General features: G+C 42.9%; 1 protein-coding gene across 3 annotated transcripts in view; it reads right to left on the bottom strand.

Moving 5' to 3' along the window:
- LOC144754272 (G-protein-signaling modulator 1-like) overlaps positions 1-26,212 on the bottom strand; it is an 886,476-nt gene that overhangs the window by 217,320 nt on the left and 642,944 nt on the right. For all 3 annotated transcript variants that reach the window (XM_078641903.1, XM_078641902.1, XM_078641904.1), the window contains exons 10-11: positions 13,481-13,551; positions 3,377-3,556 (exon numbers count right to left, since the gene is read on the bottom strand). In XM_078641903.1, coding sequence (XP_078498029.1) covers positions 3,377-3,556; positions 13,481-13,551 — 251 coding nt within the window. The remainder of the gene's footprint in view (positions 1-3,376; positions 3,557-13,480; positions 13,552-26,212) is intronic.

Here is a 26,212-nt window from a genome sequence, read left to right as displayed (position 1 = left end):
CGTTGTGATTGGCTGGGAGAGTACGGGAGTCTGGGTGCTTCCGGTGCTTTCCGGCAGAGGATGGAGGAGAGGCAGCGCGGCAGCGAACGTGAAGGTAAGTTTCTTTTTTTTTATCCATTACCACCACCCCTGTTCTGAGGCAGCCACAGCTGCTTATAATAGTCAAGTTCTGACGTATTTTCTTTATAATTGGTGACTGGGTGCGTCACAAGCCGCCAATTATATAAGGGATAAAATACCCTCTGCAGTATATTATGAGAATATTGCAAGTCACTGAGGAGTTCCATAACCATATAGTGGAAGCATAAAAATAAAACCTGTAGTGCAAAATGAAACACATCAAAAACATGTTCGATATTTGTCGCAAACATATATTAGAAACAGTTCAATACAAGGCATATTTTTTTTTAAAACGCTGCGGTAGCTTGGAACATGTAGAAACATGCTGAACAATTATAGGTTTTCTCTAACTAAGGAGTGTAAAAAATAAACATACTCTCTGTTGGTCCTTGTAAACTATTAAAATGGAGCAGAAGAAGGGAAAGTAACGCTTGTTTGTTGCTTTAAACAGCTGCTTTAATTATGCTCTGTGACTTGACTTGCCTTTCACTTTGGCTGGAGGCAGTGGGCATTGTGACATCAGAACGCCACTGTAATAACCTTATAATAGACGAGTTCTGACATTCTTTATTAATCGGTGACTTGCCGCGTCATAAGCCGATTTTAAAGAAATTTGTGACTGCCATTTATACAGGGATTGGATAATGCTATGTATTAAAGACAGATCTATTTTATTTAAGAGTTTAGAAAGGGTGAATGAAATTACAATTCTGTCAACTAAGTTTTGCAAAGTGATAAACTTTATGGCTTTAAAAGGTCTGAAGTTTGTCACCATACTTCATCTTCATTAGACCTTAGATGCCTCTTTGGTTTTATGTGCTTTATTAATTCCAAATTTAAATCCAAATGGTAGAAATGGAAATTGATAGAAAAGATGCAAAAGTTCCACATTTCAGAGATCTCAAGTTGTTCATTGCCAGTTGATGGATGGTCAGCACTTTTCCCTCATATCACTCCACATTTAAATACTATTTTGTCATTAAGAAACCAGGACTACAAGACCCATCAGGCAACATGATGTTTGCTAAAGATCCAGGACTAGATGTCCACATCAAATGTGCTATGGAGCAACTTGACTTTATCAAGAGCCCTTTCTAGAGAAAAAGGCGCATAGTCGCAGGCACGCTGTTCAACATTAAACCACAATCAGCTATTATCTATGATACGTGTGCTGTGCTAGTAGCACTTGACAGTGGTACATTAAAAAACCAGAGTATTGTCAAAGAGGCTATAAAACAGGCTAGTCCAGAGTAGGTCCATGACCTCAAGCTGCATGACACAATTTCCGGATAACAGTCAACTATGTAAATTATGTCCTTTTCGATTCATTCTACGAAAATGTATCTCAAGTGTGTATGCTGAAACGTCCTGCAAGGAAATTCATGACCAGTGACAAAGCGAATCGAAAAATAGACTAAGGGCCTGATTAAGAGTACGGCCGCGGTGACAGTACGACCACCGTCACACTGTGGACCTGCCTGCAGTATTACGAGTGTGGCGGTCAGACCATCACGAGACCGCCGGCTCTGTCAGGATCAAGGATCCCGTTGCAAACGGGACAAATATTCTGACGGAGTTGTTGCTGGCACTGGCAAGCATATTGTGTATTGCTTTTTTACTGCCCTTTTCATGGTGGTGAGCCCACCATAAAAAGGGTGGCGGAAAGGCAACTAAGAGGTGCACTGACGGATTTGTGCCTGGGGGTGAATCCGTGGGGGCACATGTTGTGACACCCTGTAATTGCATCCCAGGTCCTACACAGTGTAGCATGCATGCCACCCCATGCAGGATCGTGCTGCAGGCGCAGCCAGGGCGGAGGGCTGCATGTTAGGCTCTCCTATGAGCCTAACTGCCCACTGACGTGAAACTGGCGCAGTACTTCCCGCCTGACCCACATTAAACTTGTAAATCTGGCAGGCGGGCACACCACGGCTTTGGAGGTCCTCCAGCCGGCGGCGTGGTGGCAGTGCGGCTGGAGGACCGCCACTCATAATAAGGCCCATACTTTTTTTAATTGATTTTATGTTAACTATCATTTAAAACGAGTTCAAATACCTATGAATTAAAAAACAGAGCCCTTCCAGGACTACTAATAGTAAACAATTAAATAAAGTAATCCTCAAAACTAAAATACCGTCAAAAACTGAAGTTTGTAGTCAAAGTTTAAGAAACCTCATGAATGTAGAAAGAATGAATTTCAACGTAAAGCTTTAGTTTCCATATTTTACAATATGACATTACATGCCACCTTTGAGGGGTGTCCAATGTACGGCAAGTCCATGCGAGGTTTTGAGGATAACCAGGGACTATGGAAATTAGCAACATTTAGATCCATTGTCTGTAAATGTATCTTAGGTAAATCTTAGGTATATCTTGAACATGTATTATGCACACAACCCTCCTGGACCAAGATGGCCACACAAAGACTTCCTAAAGTCATTTCTACAAAAAAATCAACTTTGGATGCCCAGATGATAATGACACAATCACACTCCTCCCCTTTGTATGCTTCGTGACCTCATACATGGAAACTTGTGCAAATAACAGGTACTCCATCAAGTGAAATTCAGGTGCAAAAAAATACGGCTAACGTGCCAACAAAGAATTTTAAATTAAAAATGTAGTACAAGGCCATTTGCAAAAATCGACTACAAAGTTCTTGACTTGACTGGCTTTGGAGATATTTGTACCGCCTGTTAACTGTTTACCAAAAGCAGTGTTTAATGATGGATTGAGGTTCTTGTGAAGAGGTATCACATCTCTGGGTGAAAGTTTAGCTAGATCATCGAAATCTTGCAAAATTCACATGCTTGAAAAATTGACCAAAAATTGCAAAATAACATGTCTTTGAAAACATATGTAATTTTCTTCCATGGATCACTGATTCGCGCAGAAAACACTTGTGGAGACAGTAAATCACACCAAGAAGATATTTTACCCTCAAAGCAAGCCCCAGATTGTATGTTGTCTGACTTTTAAATAGGAGCTGTGCCCCCGCGTTCAATTTTCACGAAAGATACTGGCAAGTGCGTCTTTGTAATTATACATTTTCATGAAAATTTGTGATCTCGCACGTCCTTAATCTATATGAAAGATGCTCAAGGAAGCGAAAGCAAATTATATTTTACAAAGCCTGGGGTACTTTTAATTTAGGAAAATGATCCAAAATGCTGCCTCACATGATCTAATCAGAAGTGGAAAGAGCAAGTAATCTCTGCACTATAATCGTAAACATAATTACAAACATCAGCCCTACCGAATGCGTCACTTGAACCCTGACATCATTGGAATCCAGCGTGGAGTCCACTGAATCCCGAGGCCGTCTCTCGGAATTTATAAGGCCAGCTTTGTTTTTCTTGCCTTTCAAAGGTATGGACATGAACTCTTTCCCTGTCATCTTGAGATCACCCATGTGGTGACTGTCACCGTTCTTCTCCTGTAGAAGAGAAAAAAATGTTCGATTTTAAGGAGGTCGCCCGATGTCGGCCAATCTATTAGTGTCATGTTTGTAGTACAGTCAATCAATGGCAGCAAGAGGCTCAAAGAGTCAAACACTCACTGCTGACATCTGCAGGTGATGAATTTGAACCTCGGCAAACCCAAATGAGCCTTAGATCCTTCTGAGGTAGGTAAATTCAGTATCATTAAATTGGTGCATCGACACACATTCATTACTCTATTTTCTTTAGACCCTGTCAACAGGGACTGCCAAAGCATGTGGCCAACAATTTTCATACTCTTAAATAGCCATCACTTTGAAAACTTGTTCTGTGCAACAACAAAAAGAAACAATTATTGATTGATGTGCAGCATTCTGTCCCAGGACTGCCTTTTACATTTAAAACTCCTTCTACATTAGCCGGCAGTCTTCAAGCACTCAGCATCTCTGCTCTGACTTTGGGTCTGATTGTTTATCTCGACCTTACAAGTAACTATGTTGCCATGCTCTAAGAACTGTGTAACCTTTGTAACGATATAACCTGTAACTATGACCTGATGCTCATGTAAAGCGCTCTGATACCTCCGGGTCTAGCCAGCGCTACATAAAACTTTTAAAATAAAAATAAATAAAATGAATGGCTGGTGGAAGCCCGAGCGTTGAACAAAGGCGTTGAACAAAGGCATCACAAAGCCCGAGAGGTTTCAACCCCGTGGGCTCTGTGAGGCATTTGTTTTACAAATTAGAACATTCTGCTCTCTATTGGCAGAATGTTCTAATTGCCTTAGAGCCTCCATAGCTGGTTCTACTGGCCATTAAAGGCCCTCTACCTTGTTAAAGGTCCTCGCTGAATGCTGGAGCGGTCCTTTAATGGTCGACAGAGCCCGCTATGGCGGGCTCTAAGGCTATAGAAAAAGATTTTTTAATCTTACCCAGTGCATCTGTACACCACCAGAGACAGATATTTCTCTCCCACATAATTCTCTATAATGAATATTTTACAATATGCATTTCTGCTACAATGGAAAACTTTGGATCCAACTTGGAAAGGGTATCTTAAATCCACACCTGTAAAAGTACTCTTGCATGTTGGTACAAATATATAATGTTTCCCTAATCACAGCTTTCTAGGTGTACTAAGGTACTGTAATGTGACATTTGTGGTGTTGCTATAGGCTTAATGCATAATTAGATTGAAATTGCAGTTACACATTGATACAGGCAGCCCTACTAAGCAACTGCACATTTTATTTCTGTTTTACTCATGGAGAAATCCCTTACCCTACATTCCAACCACATTTGGGATTGTTCTGTTCCCCTACTCCACCATGGAAGGGATTTAATCCAGATCTTTCCAACACAAAGGAGCCTATTGCGATAATGGTCGGAGGCTTTCTGACAGCCATCGTCAGTTTCAATTCCAAACGGCTGATTATGAACCAGCTGCTCGGAATTCAAACCTGTCGGTCATTCCAGCTGGCATCCGACTGGCTCCCTGGGACCCTGTCGGAAAGCGTTTTCGAGGACCCCTAGCAGGGCCATTTTACTTTATACATTATATATGTACATTATATCCCACGGCGCTTGTACGATGGAGGACGAGACGTCAAGCTCTAAACCATACCTTAAGTCTCCAATTTAGCCATTAAAGATGAACATTTTTCAGTCCCATGTGAAGCCTCTTGAAAGGCATTTTTCTTTTAAAAGGTGATGAAAATAATAATTGTGTTGTATTCTACCTTGTTCTATCACTTTAATTTCCTATCTCTTCAAGCTATTTGTATTGAATAACTACTTGTAATCTGTTGCTATGGTGTGTGGAGATTTCATGTTCCAAGTAGCAGAAGCCCAGGAGTTATTGTCAGATGGCCTGTCTTTGCTGAAACTGATTAAACTTCTTTTTATATAACTCCTGTTTAAAGTACATCGTTACAATTTTGACAAAGAGGATGGGAAGATCTTCAAGTTTTGATACAAAATCTTATTGATGATGACATCATTGAAGAAGTGGAATCATCCGAGTGGGCTTCTCCCATTGTTTTAGCGAGAAAGGCTGATAAAAGGTTGAGGCTTTGTGTGGACTTAAGAGCATTGAATGCTAATTTAATGATAGACTGCCACCCATTGCCTAACATTAATGAAGTAGTGTGCATACTGGAGGGAGCCAGAGTGTTCTTCACCTTCGATTTGCGATCAGCATACCATCAGATTGCCTTGACTGATGACTCTAAGGAATTTACTGTGTTTCTTATGCCGCAGGGGTTATTCCAGTATAAGAGGATGCTTTATGGTTTGGCCTCTGCGGCGTCGGTCTTTCAGAGAGCTATGCATCATATTTTCAAGAATGTAGATGGATTTGTTAAATGCTTCCAAGATGATGTTTTTGTGTTTTCTCTCAGACATGAGGCACATAAAGGGCATATTAACCCCTTCAGTGCTAATGACAAGGGTAACTCGTCATGGAGTTTCCATTGATTTCAATGGAAAGTCAATGGACCTACATGCACACCCCTTAGCAGCCAAGTGGTTAAGGAAGTTTGTAAGTGGTTAGAGTTACATGGCCTAACACTCAAGGACATCAAATGTAAGATGTTTTGTGAGTCGGCTGAGTTTTTGGGATATACTCTCTCTGGAGATGGTGTTGTTCCCAAAAAAATCTCTTGTGGATGCCATTGTGAAAGCCCCAGCGCCGGACAACAAATAGAAACAACTGTATTTTGCTCAGTTAACTGAGTACCATAGTAAGTTCATTAAAGGGTTTGCTACCAAGATGGAACCCTTTAGAGGACTTACCAGGCAAAAGGTAGAATTCTGTTGGACCAAATGACAACCAGATGCACTTCAACAAATCAAAGATGAATTTCCACAAGCCACAACTTTGAAACCTTTTTGAACAAGGTATGCATTGACACAGTTGATGCTAGTTTGTATGGTTTGGGTGGTGTGTTGTCTCAAAAATGTGGGTGAGTGGTGTGTTGCCTTTGCCTCCCGCAGCCTCAGTGACACAGAAAGAAAGTATTCTGTCATTGAGAAAGATCTATTGGGCTGTGTGTGTGGGGCATTGAGCACTTTCGTAACTTCCTATGGAGCAACAGATTTCTACTTAGGACAGACCACAAACCCTTGGTATCTATCTTGTCACCTGGTGGTGGTTGGAATACCACAGCATGAATTCGTAGACTCATGTATAAACTACAAGAGTACAATTTGGTTGTGGAATATGTTCCAGGAAGGAACAATGTGACTGCTGACTGTCTTTCCCGTTTACCATGTCCGAGTGGAGAAAGGTCTGTGGTGAATTAAGATATTGAGTTTGTTACATCTGTCAGCGATTATGTTGAAGAAAAATGTCCTGCTATTTTTGAGGATGATTGGAGAAGTGGTGTTGTTGCAGATGAGAGATGTAAATCTGTTAAAAACAAATTGTTTTGGAAGGATGGCAAAAAGTCAACGAAGTTCCCTCAGAATTAAAATCTTTTCAGCAAGTATCTAGTGAGTTGGAGGTTGAAAGAGATTTCATTAAAAAAAAATGGTAAGTGTGTACCTCCAGAGCATATGCAAGATGAAATCATTAGACTTGCTCATGAAGGTCATCCTGGACTGTCCTCCATGAAAAGGTTGGTGAGAAGTAGTTTTTGGTGGCCTAGTATGGATAAAATGGTTGGTAGGTTTGTGAGACAGTGTTCTAACTGTATCAACAGTGACAAAATGCTAAAGCCTTTTCCTGCACCACTAAACCTGTACAATGGCCCGAAAGTACTTGGCAAAAAGTGGCCTTTGACATTTCAGGTCCGTTTTATTGCTTGCCGCAAGATGCCTGATTTGCCCTGGTAATAATCGATTATCACTCCAAATGGCATGAGGTTAGGTACGTTCCTCATGCTACTACAAAGGTTATCATTGAATTCTTTAAAGAAGTTTTTGCATGAGAAGGAAGCCCCAAGGTTTTAGTGACTAACCATGGTGTACAATCAAAATCACGTGAAATAGGCGATTTTCTTAAAATGTTTGGCATTAAGCACATCACTATTGCACTTTATGAACCACAAGGTAATGGTCGAGTAGTTATTCAAATACAAATAGCTTGTAGAGATAGGAAATTAAAGAGACTGGTAGATTGGAACACATAGTTAACTGATTCCTTGCTCTGTTCTGACAGTATTTGGCCTTCTTGTTCACTTTGTCCTCTGGAAGAGCAGCCCCCACAGCATCTCTCCTCTTACATCACACCTCCTTGGCCCGAATTAGGCGGAGTGGTATATCCTGGGGAGATACTGCTCCACCTCTCCACAACTGGTCCGGTATTTCTGCATCCAGATTTAACGGCTGCAGAAATGAAAGGCCTGATATTAGTAGCTGGAAATTCTGGTCAGTAAAATGACTTGATTAGCGAGCTACAAGCATAGATTAGCCCAGGCCCCTCCCCCTCGCCCAACCCATCCTACGGCACAAGGGAGCTTGGAACACTCTCTTGCAAGCCTTACAACCTCCCCTGCCACCCTCTTCAAAGGGCAGAACTTTACTTTACTTTACTTTTATTACATTTATATAGCGCATAAATCACCCGAAGGTCTCAGAGCGCTTGCAGAAAAACTCCTAACAGAAACCTAGACAGAGCGGAGGCGGGTCTAAAAGAGCCATGTTTTTAGCTGTCTGCGGAATCTCAAGTAATCGGGTTCCGCCTTAATCTGGAGGGGCAGGGAGTTCCAGGCTTCAGAAGCGGTTTTACTGAAGGCCCTGTCACCATTTCTGGCCGTACGTACCCTGGTGACATTTAGGAGAAACTTGGTGGATGATCTAAGTGTTCTCACCGGGTGGTAGACCGTGAGCTTTTGTTCTAGGTATGCCGGGCCATGCCAATTGATGGATTTATGGACAAGGAAGCACAACTTGAATTTAATATGTTTTTGTATTGGGAGCCAGTGCAAGGTTTTTAGGCAAGGTAATGAAGAGGTGCAGGAGGGAAGGTCAAGCACCAGTCTTGCAGCGGTATTCTGCAAGACATGAAGGCGGGCCAGCAGGGTGGTATTAGTTGAGGCCAAAAGTGCGTTCCCATAATCAATCCTACTGATGATAAGTCCCTGTACTAGAGGCATACGAGCTGAGAGGGGAAGCCACTTAAAGATTTTCCTCAGGCTACGCATGAGGCCGTAGCTGGTACCGACTACTCTGCTAATATGTTCAGCCATGGACAGTTTATTGTCGATTATTACCCCGAGATTCCTCACTGAGGATTTAGGGGTGGGGCATGGGCCAAGGGAGGCTGGCCACCAGTCATCGGACCAGATTTTATCTGCCTTTCCAAACAGCAGTACCTCCGTCTTTGCTGCGTTCATCATTAAAAAGTTCCTGGTCATCCAGTCATGAATGTCTACCATGCAGTTTTTAAATCTCAGTTTAGTTACGTTCGGGTTTTGATTGATTGTGATCAATATTTGGGTGTCGTCCGCGTAGGACACGGTCCCAAAACCATGTGCTCGAATGACCTTAGCAAGAGGGGACACATACAGATTAAAGAGCATCGGTCTCAGTGTGGACCCCTGTGGAACACCCTTATCCTTGTCATAGAGGTTGGAGGAATGGGCACCAACTTGGACCTTGGACCGTCTATTAGTCAAATAGCTTTTTATCCAGCATAGTGCGGAGCCCTCGACACCAATCTCAGCAAGACGTTCTAAAAGAATGAGATGCGAGATGGTGTCGAAGGCCGCAGACAGGTCGAGCAAGACCAGTATGGCAGACTGATTGGAGTCTAGTGTCATTCTTATGTTGTCCACAACTTCAAGCAGGGCAGTTTCAGTGCTATGGAGAAGGCAAATGGAACTGGATTTACCTCATTAATCTGGACCAGTAATGTTTATTTTCCAAGTATTAATTATGGATGGTCCTAATTTTATTAATGACATGAAGGTAAATATTTGGCACAAAAGCAAAAGCTTTCCCTTAGACAACAGGCCTGTCATTACTCTTCGTGTTTGTTTAATCAGGCTGCATTATGTCTCATTAACGTCTCCAGAGGGAATAAGACAGTCAGTCGCGGTGATTACACAAATTCTGGGTCAACATGGTTTCCCCGCTTCAGAGTCAAAAAACACAGAAGGCCTGATTGCGAGTTTGGCGGACAGGTTAGTCCATCACAAATGTGATGGATATCCCTCTGCCCTATTACAAGTTCCAATATGTTTTTTCACTGAATATAATGGAACTAGTAATATGGCGGACGGGATATCGGTCATGTTTGTGATGGATTAACCCATTCACCAAATCATAATCAGGTCCAGAGTAGTCGGTTTCAGATGGAGGGATATCAGCAGGAAACTCCAGCTACCTTGTATCCCTGCATCTATTGTTAACCAAATAGTAATCCGTCCTCATATAGCTACCAATGTTTTATACAGGTGCACGAAAAAATATGTCTGTGAGCTCTAATGGTTGATATGGACACATATGATCATACCTGCAGATCTTAATTATTCTTAAACAAATATTATTGACAAAAAGATCGCGAGATACAAGTATTGTGCCAAAAATTGCGTAGAACTGAATATAGAGGGTACGAAAATCTTTTAATAAGTGTTCCATTAATTTTTCTTACATTTACCTGTGAATAATATTGTTTTAAAATTTAGTTTACTTCTATTAGTTTTAACCTTATTAGCTATTATTTTAATGTTAAGTATTTTAATTATTTAGTGTTTTTTTGGTAATATATGTTACGTTTCTTTAATTTTATCGCAGCTATTTTGATGAGCTGTTGGGTTTATAGCGGATAGCAAGAGAAGATTATAAAATATTTGTTTTTATTTTGATTATAAAATGTATTTTTATAACTTTTAAATTGTTAATGTGTTAATTATGTTTTTTTATTGTATTAAAGAATCATTTTATTTTGTTCTGTTTTTTGTTAACTAGTTTCTTAGGTAATTCATTAGGTTAAATATTTGTTTTAAAAAATCTGAAAATTAATTATATTTAAAACATTTTGAAGAATTAATAATTTTATACGGTATTGTTTAAAATAATAAGTATTGGTATTTTTTCTGGTATTTATTTACATTGTTTTTATGGTTACTGAAATTTTTAGGTAATAGGGTGGGAACGGTTTTCAATATATTTCTTAATTTGTTTTCCTTGTAATAATTGTTTAATATACTTTTATATATAATTTATATGTAAATTTCATGTTTTTCGTTTTTACTTATTTATTTTTCATTTTATTATGTAACAATTATTTTATTATGTTTACAATTATTTGATATGTTTACGCAATATATTATATATATAAATATAAATATATATATATGTAATTTATTTTGTGTTATTTAGGATACAGAACATTTAAACTGAGCTTTCTAACCCTTCCAAAGTCCAACACTTTTCCGACTACTGCTTATAGTGGTGTGGGAATAGTAAATTTGGCCTCTGCAAAGTCCAACACTTTCCCTACTGTTGTTTATGTTAGAGTGGGATATAGTAAATCTAACCCTTCCAAAGTCCAACACTTTCCCTACTGATGCATAGGTTGGAGTTAGAATAATAAATCGGACCCTTTCAAAAGCTAACACTTTCCCTACTGCTGCATATGTCAAAGTGCGAGTAGTTGAAGAGGGATGAGTGAATCTGATTTCTCCAAATTCCAACACTTTTCCTACCATAGCTTACGATGGAGTGGGAATAATAAATCTGACCCCTTCAAAGTCCAATATTTACCATACTATTGGTCATGATAGAGTGGGAGTAGTTAATTTGAATCCTCCAAGCACAATATATTTTCAATGAGTTTTAATAACATTTGTTATAATACATATTTTTGGTTTAATTTTCAAAGTTTTAGTTTAATGTAGAATTTTATGATACTTTTTTGTAGTAATATTTTTATTAATGTATTTGATATTTTTACGTTGTTATTCTCTGTTTTAATATTTTAATATCTAGTTTTGGAACAGTAATTATTAGTAATTCTTCCCCATTAATGTTTAAATCATATTTTTTGTTGTCTTAATTATTTTTTCTGATTATTTTAAAGTATATATATTTGTATTTAATGTTTGTAAGATTAATGCCTTTATATATTACTTTATTATTATAGGTACATTTATTTAGATTGTAATATTCTTAAGTTAATGAATGTTTTAAAGGTAATATAGTCTATAGTAATTAAAAATTGTTACACTTACCTATCTTCTGATGACAATGTGGCCTTTTATATTGTTAATATTCATGACTTTACATACAAATTTTAAAAAAGTTGATATTTATGTCCTCGATATTTTTTATGCCGATATTTTTGTCGCCCATATTTAAACTCACAATATTTCGTCATACAACCTAGGATTTTATCACAAGTTTAATATGTTTTGTTTAGGAGTTAAGAAAACAGAATTTCTAATGGGAACGACAAAGGGGTAGCACATGTGAATGTGGCAACACCTACAAATTCATAATTTTGTAGGCATGCACAAACTTTTCCAGTGATCTTTCATACTCAACTAGCACCCAACCTTTTTAAACAAAAAAGCGGGAGTAATGGTGCAATTACGCCCGCGATTTCTATATAGAACAATTTTTTGCTTATAAGAAAAAGCTAATCACAGAGGCAACTAGAAACGCCCGCCTAATGTATGCCTGCCGAGTGTGCGCCACGAGGAAGTGTAGAAGGACTACACATGGAAATCTCAAATGTGGGTACATTTCCAGGTGTATATTGGGGCTTTTAGAAGATTATCAAATTTGAGGATATCGGTGGTAATAATAGAATCAGAGAGTTGGTTCTTGGGTTCAGTCAGCAAACATACTTAGGGGCCCATTAGGATGGCAGAAGGATCTCGCCGGCGGTAGCCATTGCTGGCCTGTCGGGGGGATGCCCGCCATCCATACCTGATAGCCCCCCTTTCAAAATTAGTATGGCTGGGGGGTCCATAGCGGACGGAAAGACCGTCCGCCGTTTTTCCGCCGGTCGACTCGTCGATGGGGCGGAAAAGGGGCATAATATGGTGGCGGTGCAAGACACTGCCATCCATATTATGATGCAGGCGGAGAACAGCCTTTCCATGGTGGCGTTGCCGCCATGGAAAGGCAGGCAGATCTTTCTTTAGGGGGCCCGTTGCGGGCCCTCAGGGTGTTAGGGGGTGCACATGGGGGGTACCTACGGTACCCCCTGCATTTGCATGCACAAAGTGACAGGCACCGCGCGGTGCCTGTCACGTTGCGCATGCAAATGCACAACATGCTTTTTTTACATTGCGGTGGGTGCTGCTTACAGCACCGCCCACCGCAGTGTAAAAAATGCAGGAGGCGCCTGCCAGTGTGGTGGGCGCATCCTAATTTGAATGGCAGGACCACCGCAACATCGGCGGTCGGTCCGATGCTCCGAAGCGGTGGCGGACGGACATAGTCCGCCCCTCATCGTAATAGGCCCCTTAGTGTCCTTTTCTAACTGAGCGGTTGTCCACTAGTGTTGGCAACCAAAAACATCCTTCTGCCCTGGCCTAGAATGGAACCAGAAAGTGAGAAAAAATCTAAATACACAAAAATCTCAAACTACAGAAAAGGCGGTGGTGAAATTATAATTTCAGAAAAAGAATGTAATCTCTAGATCGCTGAACTTTCATTGTGAATCCGGCCTTAAGTGTTGAAATATCTGCTCCCTTGCTCACACACCTTGTGACCTTGGGTAAGCTGCCTCACTCATTTTGTTAGGCTTTCTATTGTAATAAGTATATGATTGAAATGTGCCTTACAATGGATACATGTGCCATATAAACATGGTCCTGGGACGGTTAAAAGATATTGTAACCACAACTGGAAGTCCACATCTGTCTCCGAGCCCTCGCAGATAAGCGCCTCCAGATTTAACAAGGCCACATATTTGATCTATCCTAACCCTATTGCACTCACAGATGCAGAAGCCTGGGACCTCACCTTGTCCGAGGGAAACTTTATCAAGTCCAAGCTGTCCATGCTGTTCCTCTGCGTTCTCTTGGGTCTGGCACCTGCAAAGGCAAAGCAGACGTCAATCAATACCCAGCCATGAGTCACTATCAAGAATACACTTAGTAGCAAGCCGCTAAAATTGATGCAGACATTGGGGAGAAGGGGCGGGGTTCAATGGCACAGTAATATATGCATCAAAATTCCATGGACATAGCCTGAAAAAGGATAAAGAGATCCTAATAAGAGCTCTGCACCTTCAACTTCGGAATTAATAAATTCACCTGATTCTATTTAGTTGGATATTGCTGGTAGCTGATATATATTTTGGATCATCAATACCTTTTTATATAGTGCTTTATATCACACTAGCAGCCCGTCCCGACATTGTCCGGGTATGAATTGCTGCCGGCCAGTAGTATATTAATTTGTAGGATTTCGTTTTGATAGCATTTCTTATCTGTGACAGGCCTGTGAAACGCTCCGATTCACAGTGCACTGCTGATGCACTTAAGAATGCGCGTTCAGTAGTGTGTGAACTCGAGTTTCCCTACTTTATTTTTCCTTGCAATATTATATAGCGCGAACTCAACAACATGGCATGAGCACAATTTACATTACAGAAGAACACATTCATTTGTGGTAGGCATTACATTTTATATGCTTTTACCACGCATACATTTACAACGAAATTTGTTGTAAATGCATGAATGGTAAAAGCATGTTTTTTTTTAATGTTTGGATAAGGTAAATATGGGTATAGGGGTATATGTTTTGGGGTACTGAGGTATATGTTTTGGGATGTTTGGGTATTTTAAGGGTTCAGATATAGTTTTGGGTTATGGGTTACAGGGGTAGTTTTAGGGTTTAGGGATAGGTATTGGTTTTGGGGTACAGGGGTATTTTTAGGGTTCAGGGATAGGTTTGGGTTCTGGGGTACAGGGTATATTTATAGGGTTAAGATGGGTTAGTGTTTAAGGGTGTTGGGGTATTTTAAGGAGTAATGGTGGGTTATGATTATGGGGTGCAGGGGTCTTTAAAGGGAGCAGGGTGGACACCCGGAGCTGGAATGTACAAAAACTGGGAAGAAAAACCAATGAAATATTGGGCACAACGCTCACTTTTTTTTTCGTAATCCCACGCCCCGCACACGCCCACGCCCCCAGCACATGCCCACAGCACACGATATGAGACATGGCATGAAGGGCGAAACGTACCACACACCCCCAGCGTTTGTCACATCCCCAGCACACGCCGACAGCACAACGCAGACACGCCCACAAGGGACTACTTTGCTGGCACGGTTCTTTTACCTTTTAAATGTATATGGTGGGCGTCTGCATAGCCTATGTCCTTCTGCTGCAACTGCCCTTTCCAACGCTGTATTGGGTGTTGTGATTGGTGCTGTGGTTCCTGAGATTACCCGCCTCAAAGGTTTGGGCTCTCTCTTTATTATATTAGTATGGACTTCTAACATTTAAAAGTGCTCTGATCAAGAGATATTAGTAGTACCAAATTTCTTGATACACCATTTAAGGACTTTAGAAGGATGGAAGGCTGAGCTGGCCTTGTCGGGATTAAAGACATAACTTGCAAATCACATCAGATCCCAACAGCAAACATTAACTCACTGAGCCATCTTGTAAACTAATCAAATAATCCTGAGGCTGCAAAGTGACTTTTTCCTGCCCTCCGCTTCAGTTTAAAAAGTGCGTCTACTAGGTCATAAAATTGACAATGACAACACTCCTCAGCTGAAAACAGAAAAAAATAAAGTTAACATTTTTTAGGTCCGGCCTGGGCGCCGCATGCGCTGCTTTGTGAGGCATGCTGTATGCGGGTACGGAATATAAGTACGTTATTGCACGCTTTAATACACAGAGGTGTCTACGTTGAAAGTATGCACTATACGAGTGTAATATGCTAAACGGAAAAAAGACAACATCCTGGAAATAGCTAACACTATTAGGGAATGCAATCTTAAGTAAAATGCGAAATATAGACAGAGTTGGCCTAACGGCTAGGGCGGTCGTCCTCGAATGTGGGGAACTAGGTTCGAGAATCGGCAACAACGCTAAACATCCTGTGATTCTGGGCAAATCACTTAATCTCCCTGTGCCTAACAAAAAGGCGAATGTGTCCTCATGTAACGCAACTGGTGCTATGTAAATCGCTATGATACCCGATTCGTGTCAAGTTCGCGCTATATAAAATTTTGTAAAAAAAATAAATCAGAATCGCTGACATTGATTACCTAAATATTTTTATATTCTTTGTTCAAAAACCAATCTGTGTTTTTGCCATTTGAATTAAGGATATGAATACAAGGCCCGATAGAGACCAGTTTCAATGTCTGTTCTTAATCACTACAGGGTCTAAGTCCAGGAGGGATCCAGCCCACTTAAAACCCTGGTCCCGTGCATCTCACTTTTTTGGTAGTTGTGGCTGCTCTAGTTGTACAAGGAGATTGTGGCCTCAGATGTTTAAAGCAGGGACGGGGCGTGGACGCGCTTCTGGCGCACCAAGGGCAATCCCATCCACACCCGTCACTGTCCCGACAGTGACCTGTGCCAGCTACTATGCCCACGGTAAGCTAGGTTCTGAGATACGCATCTGTTTTTCTGTTTCCGAGCTTCTCAAGTTAGGTAACAGTACCCTTTGCACCTCTCACTTTAGCCAACACAATGTCGAGGACTTTCTCTCTTGTAGTACTTGTGGCTTTCATTTGGAACAATCTTCAGTGATGATGCTTCTACTTTGCCCTTACAGGGCCACAATGTTGAACATGGCGTTTTCTGCCTTCCTGATCAACGTACGCTTTGTGCAGAAACATGCGGTCCTCATCTATGACTTTTTATGTGATTAACAACTGGATGCTGTGTTTATTACTGAGACTTGGCTTTGCTGCACTGCCAGTCGGTAATTGAAATGGTTAGGGGAGGAGGAATCACCATAGTATATAAATAGGGCTCCCGGTTTTATGGTATTTACTTTTTTAACATTTCCATCTGTATTTATCCATATTTATTTTTGGCCCATTTTATCTGTATTTATCAATATTTATTTTGTGTTTTTGCATATAAATGTAGTTGTAAAACTGTACATTTCCATATTTATTTAAATGATAGATGCGTACTCATACTTAGATGTCTGTTGTATTTTAACTATTTAAGTTGCCAAATATTACATAACAGTACATACACTGGCAAATATTAGCATTATGCCACAAATGTATGTTGAAAAATGCAGTTATTTAAAGAAATGTCATCCTTTTTTAGGTCTCGCCTATCCCATTCCGCAAGGAATGGATAGGGGAGAATTTTAGTTGGCAAAATAAGTTCTCAAACCATCGGCGGATTTCCAAGAGTTCACGTGAACACAAGCACGCGCTTTTCCCCTACAAGAGCTTTCATTGGCTCTTTGTGCACGCAGCTGCCTAGTCCTCCCACCCCCTCCCTCTCCAGCGCGCGCTCCACTCGCATCTGCCTGCTGCTCCCCCGCCCACCCCACCACCCCCCACACAGCAATGCCGAGAAGCTTGTTATTTTTAATGGCGCTGTCGTCTCTGCAGTGCAGCCACAGTGCCCCGCTTCTGCTGTTCTGCTCGGCGGGTGTGAAGGCTTTTGCTAAGCTGCCCCCGTTCTATCCCTACTACCACCGGGAATGGTGAGATGAAACCCGGCTCACCACTTTGATCCGTAGCACAGGCGGGGGTGGAGGCTCAGGTCACGCTGCCCCACGTCCACATGCGATCGTCCTTCGCAGCCCGCCTTCGAAAAAAGGCGCAAAAGTGAAGTCTGCTACTCCTGCAGTCCTTGCTGATGCCGCTCCTTGTCCCGCTGATCCTCGCACCACAACCCGATGCGGAAGGTCTGATCCCCGCTGCCATCCTCAACTGAATGTCGGGTAGGTCACCACAGCATTCTTTGCCTCAGGTCCACGGAGGTGGTGCTGGGGTTGCAGTGCCGGTAGCCTTAGCAGCGGGAAATTAACAATTATTTGCTGGTTTGCGACCCCCCATGTTCAGGGGCAGAGTCTGGCTTCGGGACCGTGGGATTCGAGCCCGTCCTGTTGCAGCTCCCTGGAGTTCAGCAGCCCAAACTGGCGGAACCACCAACCAAATCCGTACAGCGCTGGCCGGACCGCCCATCGCCGCCTTGGCAGTAGTGGTTGGGTTTTGGTGGAAGAATTATAAACTAACATCGTTTTGGTCCCAATTTAAATAATGCACAGTTTTGTCTCTGGAAACATATGAGGGGGTGCGAGTGCTTTTGCCATGCCACCGGAGTAGGTCTGTATCCTGTGTCAGTCCGCTCCAGTGTCCATGCTTGTGATTCCCTGATCTTTTGTGTGTCTCACTGTTTCTTGGGCCAGTTTGTGTCACTGTCCCATTGATAATGTTACTGTGTCTTTCTCTATGCCCCCAGCATTGGTGCTCTCTCCCTCCACCTCTCTCTCTCTCTGTTGGTCTCTCCTTGACTGGAGGTAATTGGGAAGGGTCTGGGCATGTGTTGCTTAGCGCCTAGTTTGGTGTACAGGCTGTGTTTAAAAGATTATATAAGAGTGGCGCTGAAAATTAAGTGAATTGCTTAGGATCACAGTGTTTAAAAAAAAAATCCGGCTTTAAGCTCAGATTTTCTCCGATTCACAAGCAGTGATGTGGTCTGTGGACCACCTTTTTTTCGACGTGTGCGGTGTTTGTGGGTGGTAAGAAGTGATGTGCAGGGGTGGGGGTTTTGACCCCTGCATTGTTTGTGACTTCAGCTAATGGAATGATGCACTTTTTAAAGCGCCGAGAGTGAGAGGAGTGAAGGCTGCATTGTTTACTTTCGTGCACAGGCACGTGTCCGTCTTGTTGTCACTGCTCTTGTTGTTACGTGTGTAGGCTGTATATCTGTGCTTGGGGGGGGTGCTTCACAGTGGGGTGCTAGTAGCGAATAAATGGACTAAGGGGTAATGTTAAAATCAGGGTCCTAAGTGACACTTCCTGCCAGGTCTTGCTGCCTCCCAGAAGCATAATAGGTGCCCTCATCAGAAGCCCGATGAATGGACCTAGTGTTTTATCGACCTCGGAAGGGTGATAGGTTGTTCCAGTCCCACCGGATTGATGTCTCTGTGGACAGCTGATCGGTTGTACAGACAATCCTTGCAGTGCATGCATCCGGTTACAAAACGTGGAGTTCACAGCGCTTCACACGAGGGAGCTGTGTCAAGGAGCTGGAAATATGAATCATATGTTGTTCCAGTTAATAACTATGTTGTTAGTATCGGTCTAATTGGTAGGAGTACTAGCGAGGGGGTGGTTGTAATGTTATTGCATACTTATTGGTCGTAGTAGAGGTGTTTTTGGTTATTATCGTCGGTAGAATGAGTTTGCATAACACTTATTTCCCGTGTGCCTACATCGGAGCTAAAATAACCCCGTTACCATAAATAGACAGCAGAGTAGGATAATGTGGGATGGTTGTAAAGTTTATGCCCCTGGGTCTGGTATACTTCAGTATTAATCCCGGCTTTTCTACTTCACCAAATGATGTGATCTCGGGCAGATCACCTGTTCTTCGGCTCTTTTGCCCGGCTTCATTTGAGACATTTGTTACAAAAAAAAGTTCACTAGAAAGGCACCAAAGGTTTTGCAAGATTTCCAAATATTTGCGTGTTTTCTGTGCATCTCTGCGTTACTAGCGCTTGTTTGCAGTGAGGCGCGAATGGATGGGCGGCCATTGCCGCCCCTCTACGGTATGTGTTCTTAAGTAAACATATTCTGAGGTGCACGTCCATTATTGCAATAATCATGCGGAAAAGGCTGCGAACGTTCGATCACAATTTCAGTGACCCTGACTATATGACAGGTAGATGTTCCATTAGAAGTTAAGGTGAAATTAGGTTTAAGAAATAAAATCAAACCGCACCGAAACTAACCCACGCCAGAAGAACCAAAACTTCCCACCCCTGGCCCCTAAAAATGTAACTACTAATGGTTATCATCATGATAAGCCACCCCCCACCATCTAAGCACAGGGGGAGGGGCTGGTACTCTCCCATGCACTAACTGGGCCACAGAGGCATGGAGTCAGCATGAGTCACGCGGGCAAGGATACGAGTGTCCGGCCACTCTGCAGAGCGAACGTCGTATATGTGATAGTGTTAATTGTGTGACGGCGGTACGCAGATGTCGAAATCTGGGAGCAGCCTAGGAAACAACAATGCAGTGGGGGAGTTGTATGCGTGGGTGCAGGGCTGTAAGTGGGCCGGGCCTCACCGGTGCAGAGCACCGGCAGAAACTTTATCCTATTCGCATTACAAATACATTATATTTATTTTGCTTAACAAAATTCACATTGACACAAGCCATTAACATTTACAAAGCCAATTGCTCGCACTCATATAAATGCAATTAAGAACGTTTCCATTTACAAATGTTAACACTATTTGCATTTTACATTACAATCATTTTAATTTAACATAAACAATATAAAAAACAAGGGCATTTACTCAAAACAATGTCACTGCGAGATCTATTGCATTGTAAATGCTTGTATCATTCTACTTTGGTTTTGGTGCAAAATTGCATAGTACATTTTAATTTATAACCATTTAGAATCCGTAATGATATCGGAATGGAGACTTATTTTGACTGTTTTAGCCTCCCGCATGTCTTGAACTCTTGAGATTACAGTTTTTTTAGGTCTCGCTAAGCCACACACACCACTCCACACACAAACCCCCACACACAACCCCACACACACCCACAGCACCCCACACACACACCCACCCACACACAACCCCCACACACACAACCCCACATCCCCCCCCACACACAACGCCCCCACACCCCCAACACACACACACACACAACCCCCCACACACACAACCCCCCACACACACAACCCCCCACACACAACCCCCACCACACACAACCCCCATACACAACCCCCCACACTCAACCCCCCAAACACACAACCCCACACACACACAACCCCACACACACACAACCCCACACACACACGCAGACAACCCCACACACACACAACCCCACACACACACAACCCCACACACACACACAACCCCACACACACACAACCCCCCCCAACACACACACACACAACCCCCCACACACACACACAACCCCCCCCCCACACACACACAACCCCCCACACTCAACACCCACACACACAACTACACACAACAAGCACACAACCACACTCAGCCACACTCAGCCACACAACCACACACACAACCCCAAACACAACACACAACCCCACACACAACCCCACACAACCACGCACACAACAATCTATCTATCTATCACCCTCACTCTATCTATCTATCTATCGCCCTCAATCTATCTATCTATCTCCCTCACTCTATCTATCTATTTATCGCCCTCACTCTATCTATCTATCTCCCTCACTCTATCTATCGCCCTCGCTCTATCTATCGCCCTCACTCTATCTATCTCTCGCCCTCACTCTATCTATCGCCCTCACTCTATCTATCGCCCTCACTCTATCTATCGCCCTCACTCTATCTATCTATCGCCCTCACTCTATCTATCTATCGCCCTCCCTCACTCTATCTTTTGCTCTCACTCTATCTATCTATCGCCCTCACTCTATCTACCTCCCTCACTCTATCTATCTATCGCCCTCACTCTATCTATCACCCTCACTCTATCTCTCTATCGCACTCACTCTATCTCTCTATCGCACTCACTCTATCTCTCTATCGCACTCATTCTATCTCTCTATCGCACTCACTCTATCTCTCTATCGCACTCATTCTATCTCTCTATCGCACTCACTCTATCTCTCTATCGCACTCACTCTATCACATCACCACAGCATCACTCAGCACCACCACAGCATCACTCAGGGGCACCACAGCATCAATCTGTGCAACCATTCAACAGCACCTGGTTCAAATATGTTCTCTCAATGTCTCAACCTTTATTACAAATGTCACAAAAAGATGTTAATATTTCACTTCTGTTCTTGGATTTTCGTCACAATAAAATACACTTAACACAATCTTCACAAAAGTTATTTACAAAAGTTTAAGCTATTGCTAATATAAATTACAATAACTTTTATTTAAGTATTAATTATTTTAAAAAATTAAAAGCCATTGTTATTTGTAATAGCAATACATCTAAGTCACGTAAATACAAAATATATTGCATTACAAATGCTATAGGTGTCACATTTGCGAAAGTTATAACTATTGGCATTGTAAATGACAAAGCTATTAATTTAGCTATTTTCAAAACCAACACAGAAATAAAAAATGTGTCATTTACAATACCAATAGCTCAAAACGTCCTAATGCGAGACCTATTGCATTGCAAATGCTTGTTTTATTTCCCGTGCTGTCCATCTGCTCAGCTATTGGGCTATAATTCATAAAAGACAGCACGAAGAGCCACTTAAAGAAGCACATTTTCTGCATTTATCCATATTTAAAAATAAATACAGACAGAAAGTACATTGTTTTCTGTCAGTATTTATCTGTAAAAATCCGTAAAAACGGAAAACAGGGAGCCTTATATATAAACAAGCTTATAGCTGCTTAGTGTTTTCGACGGAGGCACTTAGGTTCTCTTCTCCTTTACTCCAGGTCTGGACTGGCCATACCGGGCATCGGGTGTTTCCCCGGAGGGCTGGAAGGGTAGAGGCCGGTTTTGCAGTGGTCAGGCAGGTTTTGTTATTGGAGGCAGGTTTTACATCGGTGCTGCAATATTGGCCCCCAGTAACAAAAGCAGCAGTGCTTCACACTTGCCCCTCACTGCAGTTTCCGACACAATTGCCAGGGCTCCTTTGGGTTCCCAGTCCGGTCCTGCCTTACTCCCCAACAATCTCTAGCAAAGGCCTAAAAGTACAGACTTTGGGACTGGCAGGAATCTTTCTTAACTCCCTGGGCGAAGCCCTATCCCACCTGGCCCTCAGGTTCTCTCACTTTATTGTATTAGGGGATTTTAACATTCATACGGACTGTCCGATCGAAAGAGATGCGGTCACTCTGCTGGAAACAATGTTGTCCCTTGATCTTACCCAACTTGTCTCTAGGCTCAGCTGCCAGGCAGGACATACGGTTGGTGAATACACATTTGGTGTGGTTTTTGGTGAATACACTATTGTTTTCTATATCCAAATATTTGATGGATATATGACTGTCACGTTTTTATAAAACTAGGCAAATAAAGTGGATGGACACGACCTCGTAAGAAAGTGAGGAGTGATTGGTAGAGAGAAATAGAAAAATCCCACGTCCACATATATGAATTTAAGAGCCTGTGATGACAGGTCTTGTGTGTGCTAATAGGACATCTGGTTGACCTAGTGTTTACCAATGAAAGGCTGCAGATGATGGATCCTCTCCTCTGCCTTGGACTGATCGCTTTCCCATTAAGTTTAGGTGGCCGCCACACCCAGGGCAAGAGAACCGCCCCTACAAGTTCTTTATTCATAAAGACCTTTTAATAAGGTTAAACAAATAGGTTGAGCTTTCGGGCTCTTGAGGGAGACTGCTCCCACGTTTTCTGGATCTGTCGAAGCAGATGTCGTTGTGGTGGACGATTGGATCAGCAATACGGCCGACAAGCTTGCACCTATCTCCGTTCTAAATGCTCTCTCTGTAGAAGTAGACCTTCTGGGCCCTGGTTTATGAAAAGCCTAAGGACGGAGAAAATAACTGTAAAAATGCTGATGGAAGTTGGCGCAAATAATATAAAGAGTAGAATAAAGCCATCTACGGGGTGGCTGTAAGGAAATACTATGACTGTGTTAACCCCTTCGATGCGGGGTGTTTCCCCCCCCGCTGTGCGGGGGGGGGGGGGGTTGCGCGTGGCGCCGCTGTGCTTGTGACAAGCTCAGCTCGTCATGAGGTACAGTGGAGCTTCACTCATGAGGAGTTGAGCTCGTCACAGCCACACCCGTTTTGGAACGTTCAGGACAGCGGGGAAATTATCCCCACATGCGAACGTTCCAACGGTCATGACGAGCTCAGCTCGTCATGAGTGCTGCTCAAACGTGCCTCATGACGAGCTGAGCTCGTCATGAGCACCCAGCGGGTTAAAACGGTGAAGAAACTCTATTACAAAGGAAAGATGAAAGCTGCTGGCAACAAACCTCGAGAAGTTGTCAAGTCAGTAAAAAAAATTCATCTCACCTGTGGCATGTGACAGAAGTCTGCAAACTTCTGCTGAATGGTGTGAACAACAGGCCTCTTTGTTTCATAACAAAATTCTTAACATTCAAACTAATCTGAATAAGTCCCTCGGCATGAAACAAGCCTTATTATCTCTGAGGAAGCACCTGAGGTTGTGGAATGTTCGTTATTGTCCTTGGACCCTATGTCCTTAGAGGACACCATGGCGTCTATTTAGGGCCTTAAGTCAGGCTCCCTGTCTGTTCCTGTCTCCAACCTCCTAAATATGGAAGCAGAGGGGATTAACCCACTGGTCAACAAATTGCTCAAGACTCTATTACCATGGTGGTAGTTCCGCTAGCCTAGAAGCAGGTTTCGCCCTTTTCTGAATGTTAGTGGACCCCAGTTCGCTGGACAATAATAGGCCTATTTCTCTGCTTCCCGCTCTATCAAAGCTGCTTGAGAAATTCGTCAACCAGCAACTTTCACGCTACATGGAGTCCAACAATCTCTTACCTCCAGCCAATCAGGTTTCAGGCCTAACTTTGGTACTGGAACTGCCCTGCTTGAGGTAATAGTGCACATTAGAGATACCCTAGACTCAGCAAGGCTGAGCTGATACTGTTAAACCTATCCGCAGCCCTTGACAGACGCGCAACTTGAGCCACATTTGGGGGGATGGGGGCTGATAAAAATGTCGGGGGTGGCTAATTCTTCCAGCCATAGGCAGAGTGGAGATGAGAAGGCTCTAAGAAGCCTCGTTAACAAGTGAAAGGTCTTTTAAAGACCTATGAAATACTCGAGGTGGCTGGCAGCTCAAAAACTGTCTGTGTGCCCGGGAAGCTGTCTCAGCCCCGGGAGACACACACGATGGGGGGGCTGAAGCCTTTTGATCCCAATGGGCGCTGCGCGCCTGGCCCTTGATATGGTCCCTCAGTCTAGGCTTCTTTCTTGTCTTTAGACTATCGGACTAGAGGGCCTAGTGCTGAAATGGATGGACTCTTTCTCAGGGAACAGAGTTCAAGGAGTCTGGACCCTTCCATTCTCGTTGGGTACCAGAGACATAACAGTAGGGGTTCCCCAGGACTCGGTCTTAAGCCCCACACTGTTTAACGTCTACCACACCCTGCTGGCACACTTGGCTGAATCTTTCGGTGCCAAACTAATTTCCTATGCGAACGACACGCAGCTTCTCTTCTACTTTAATAAAGGCAAAGATATTGCGCCGGGTTTAATTAAACCCTGCCAGGCTGCTGCCCTCTGCTGGATGCACCAAAACCAGCTGAAGTGCGGTGCGATTAAGACCGAAGTTCTCTTTTTTGGCCTTAGCTCACCACCTGTTTGGCCAACCTTCGGGTCGGAAGGCGCTCCCCCTTTAGGCCCTCAATCTCAAATGGTTTAAAATCTTGATCTCAAGTTTGACAACCTGCTCTCCCTTCAGCCCAGAGTCAAAACTGTGGAAGGGGCTTGTTTTTGGTCTTCTCCTCATATTGAAACCATTTCTTCATTTCCTTTCCGTACTTGCCAGGAAAACAGTTATTCGAAAACTTATCACGTCTAGGATGGATTACGCCAATGCACTATACCTCGGCCTCCCGGATTATTAAATCAACAGGCTCCAGAACCGTATTCTCCTTAATCTTCCGCTGAGAACCCAGGTTTCACTCCCTTGTGATGGCCGAATGCGGGTAGGTCCCACACTACAGACGACTCGAAACCGAGCCTGACTCTCGCCATATTGCGACTTCCCCGACCGTCACTGCTGGGCAATTACCCCCCACCTTCTAGGTGTCTCCAGAAGGTATATTTATCTCAAATATGGCTTTCTATCACACAGGACTACTGCATGAGTCAATACTGTATGGGACGGTATGTGACAAGAGACTGTTTCACACCGTCCTCTCTGGAGTAGACGAGGATTTTTTAGTCCTGATGAAATGCCGAGATCCTGTGGACAATATATGGCATGAAACATGTTGACCTCAAGCACTTCACATATATAATTACCACGTAGGAATCCAGCTAATAAAATTATTGTGCGGGATTCCGACAGCTATTTTTAATCTACTCACACTCCATCCCATTTCTACTCTTGACACACGCGCCCCACCATCACTTCACATCGGCAAAAAGAGAAGACCTCTGGCAAAGAGACCCTCGTGGGGCCCGTTGGGCATTGCAGCGCCGGCCCAACGAGGATCTGCCCGATAATGAAGCATCCACCACTTAAAATGTAGTTGCATGTTTCACTATACAAATTTAACACTAATCCTCTATGGGTCCCGGAGTAACATGCTACCCGTCGAAAAAGCGATTTGACGCCACGTCAGGGGTAGAAAGCGCTATATAAATGCAATTACAAAAGAATACAATTACACCCTCCGGGTGTGTGAGGGCCCTTGCTCCTAATTGGAGCTACTGCACATCTATCATCCTTCACATCTTTCCAATTTCTGGACACCTGGCGACCCCTCCACCCCTTAGGAACTGCACAGTGCACACCTTTGCTTCACTCTCTGCACCGGCTCCCAGTGAGGAAATGTATCATGTTCAAAGCACTTGTGGTCACATACAGAG

The sequence above is a fragment of the Lissotriton helveticus genome, chromosome 5_1, assembly GCF_964261635.1.
Source record: "Lissotriton helveticus chromosome 5_1, aLisHel1.1, whole genome shotgun sequence".
Taxonomy (NCBI): Eukaryota; Metazoa; Chordata; class Amphibia; order Caudata; family Salamandridae; genus Lissotriton; species Lissotriton helveticus.
Note: the sequence above shows the minus strand (reverse complement) of the source record. Positions and strands in the feature narration are given on the sequence as shown.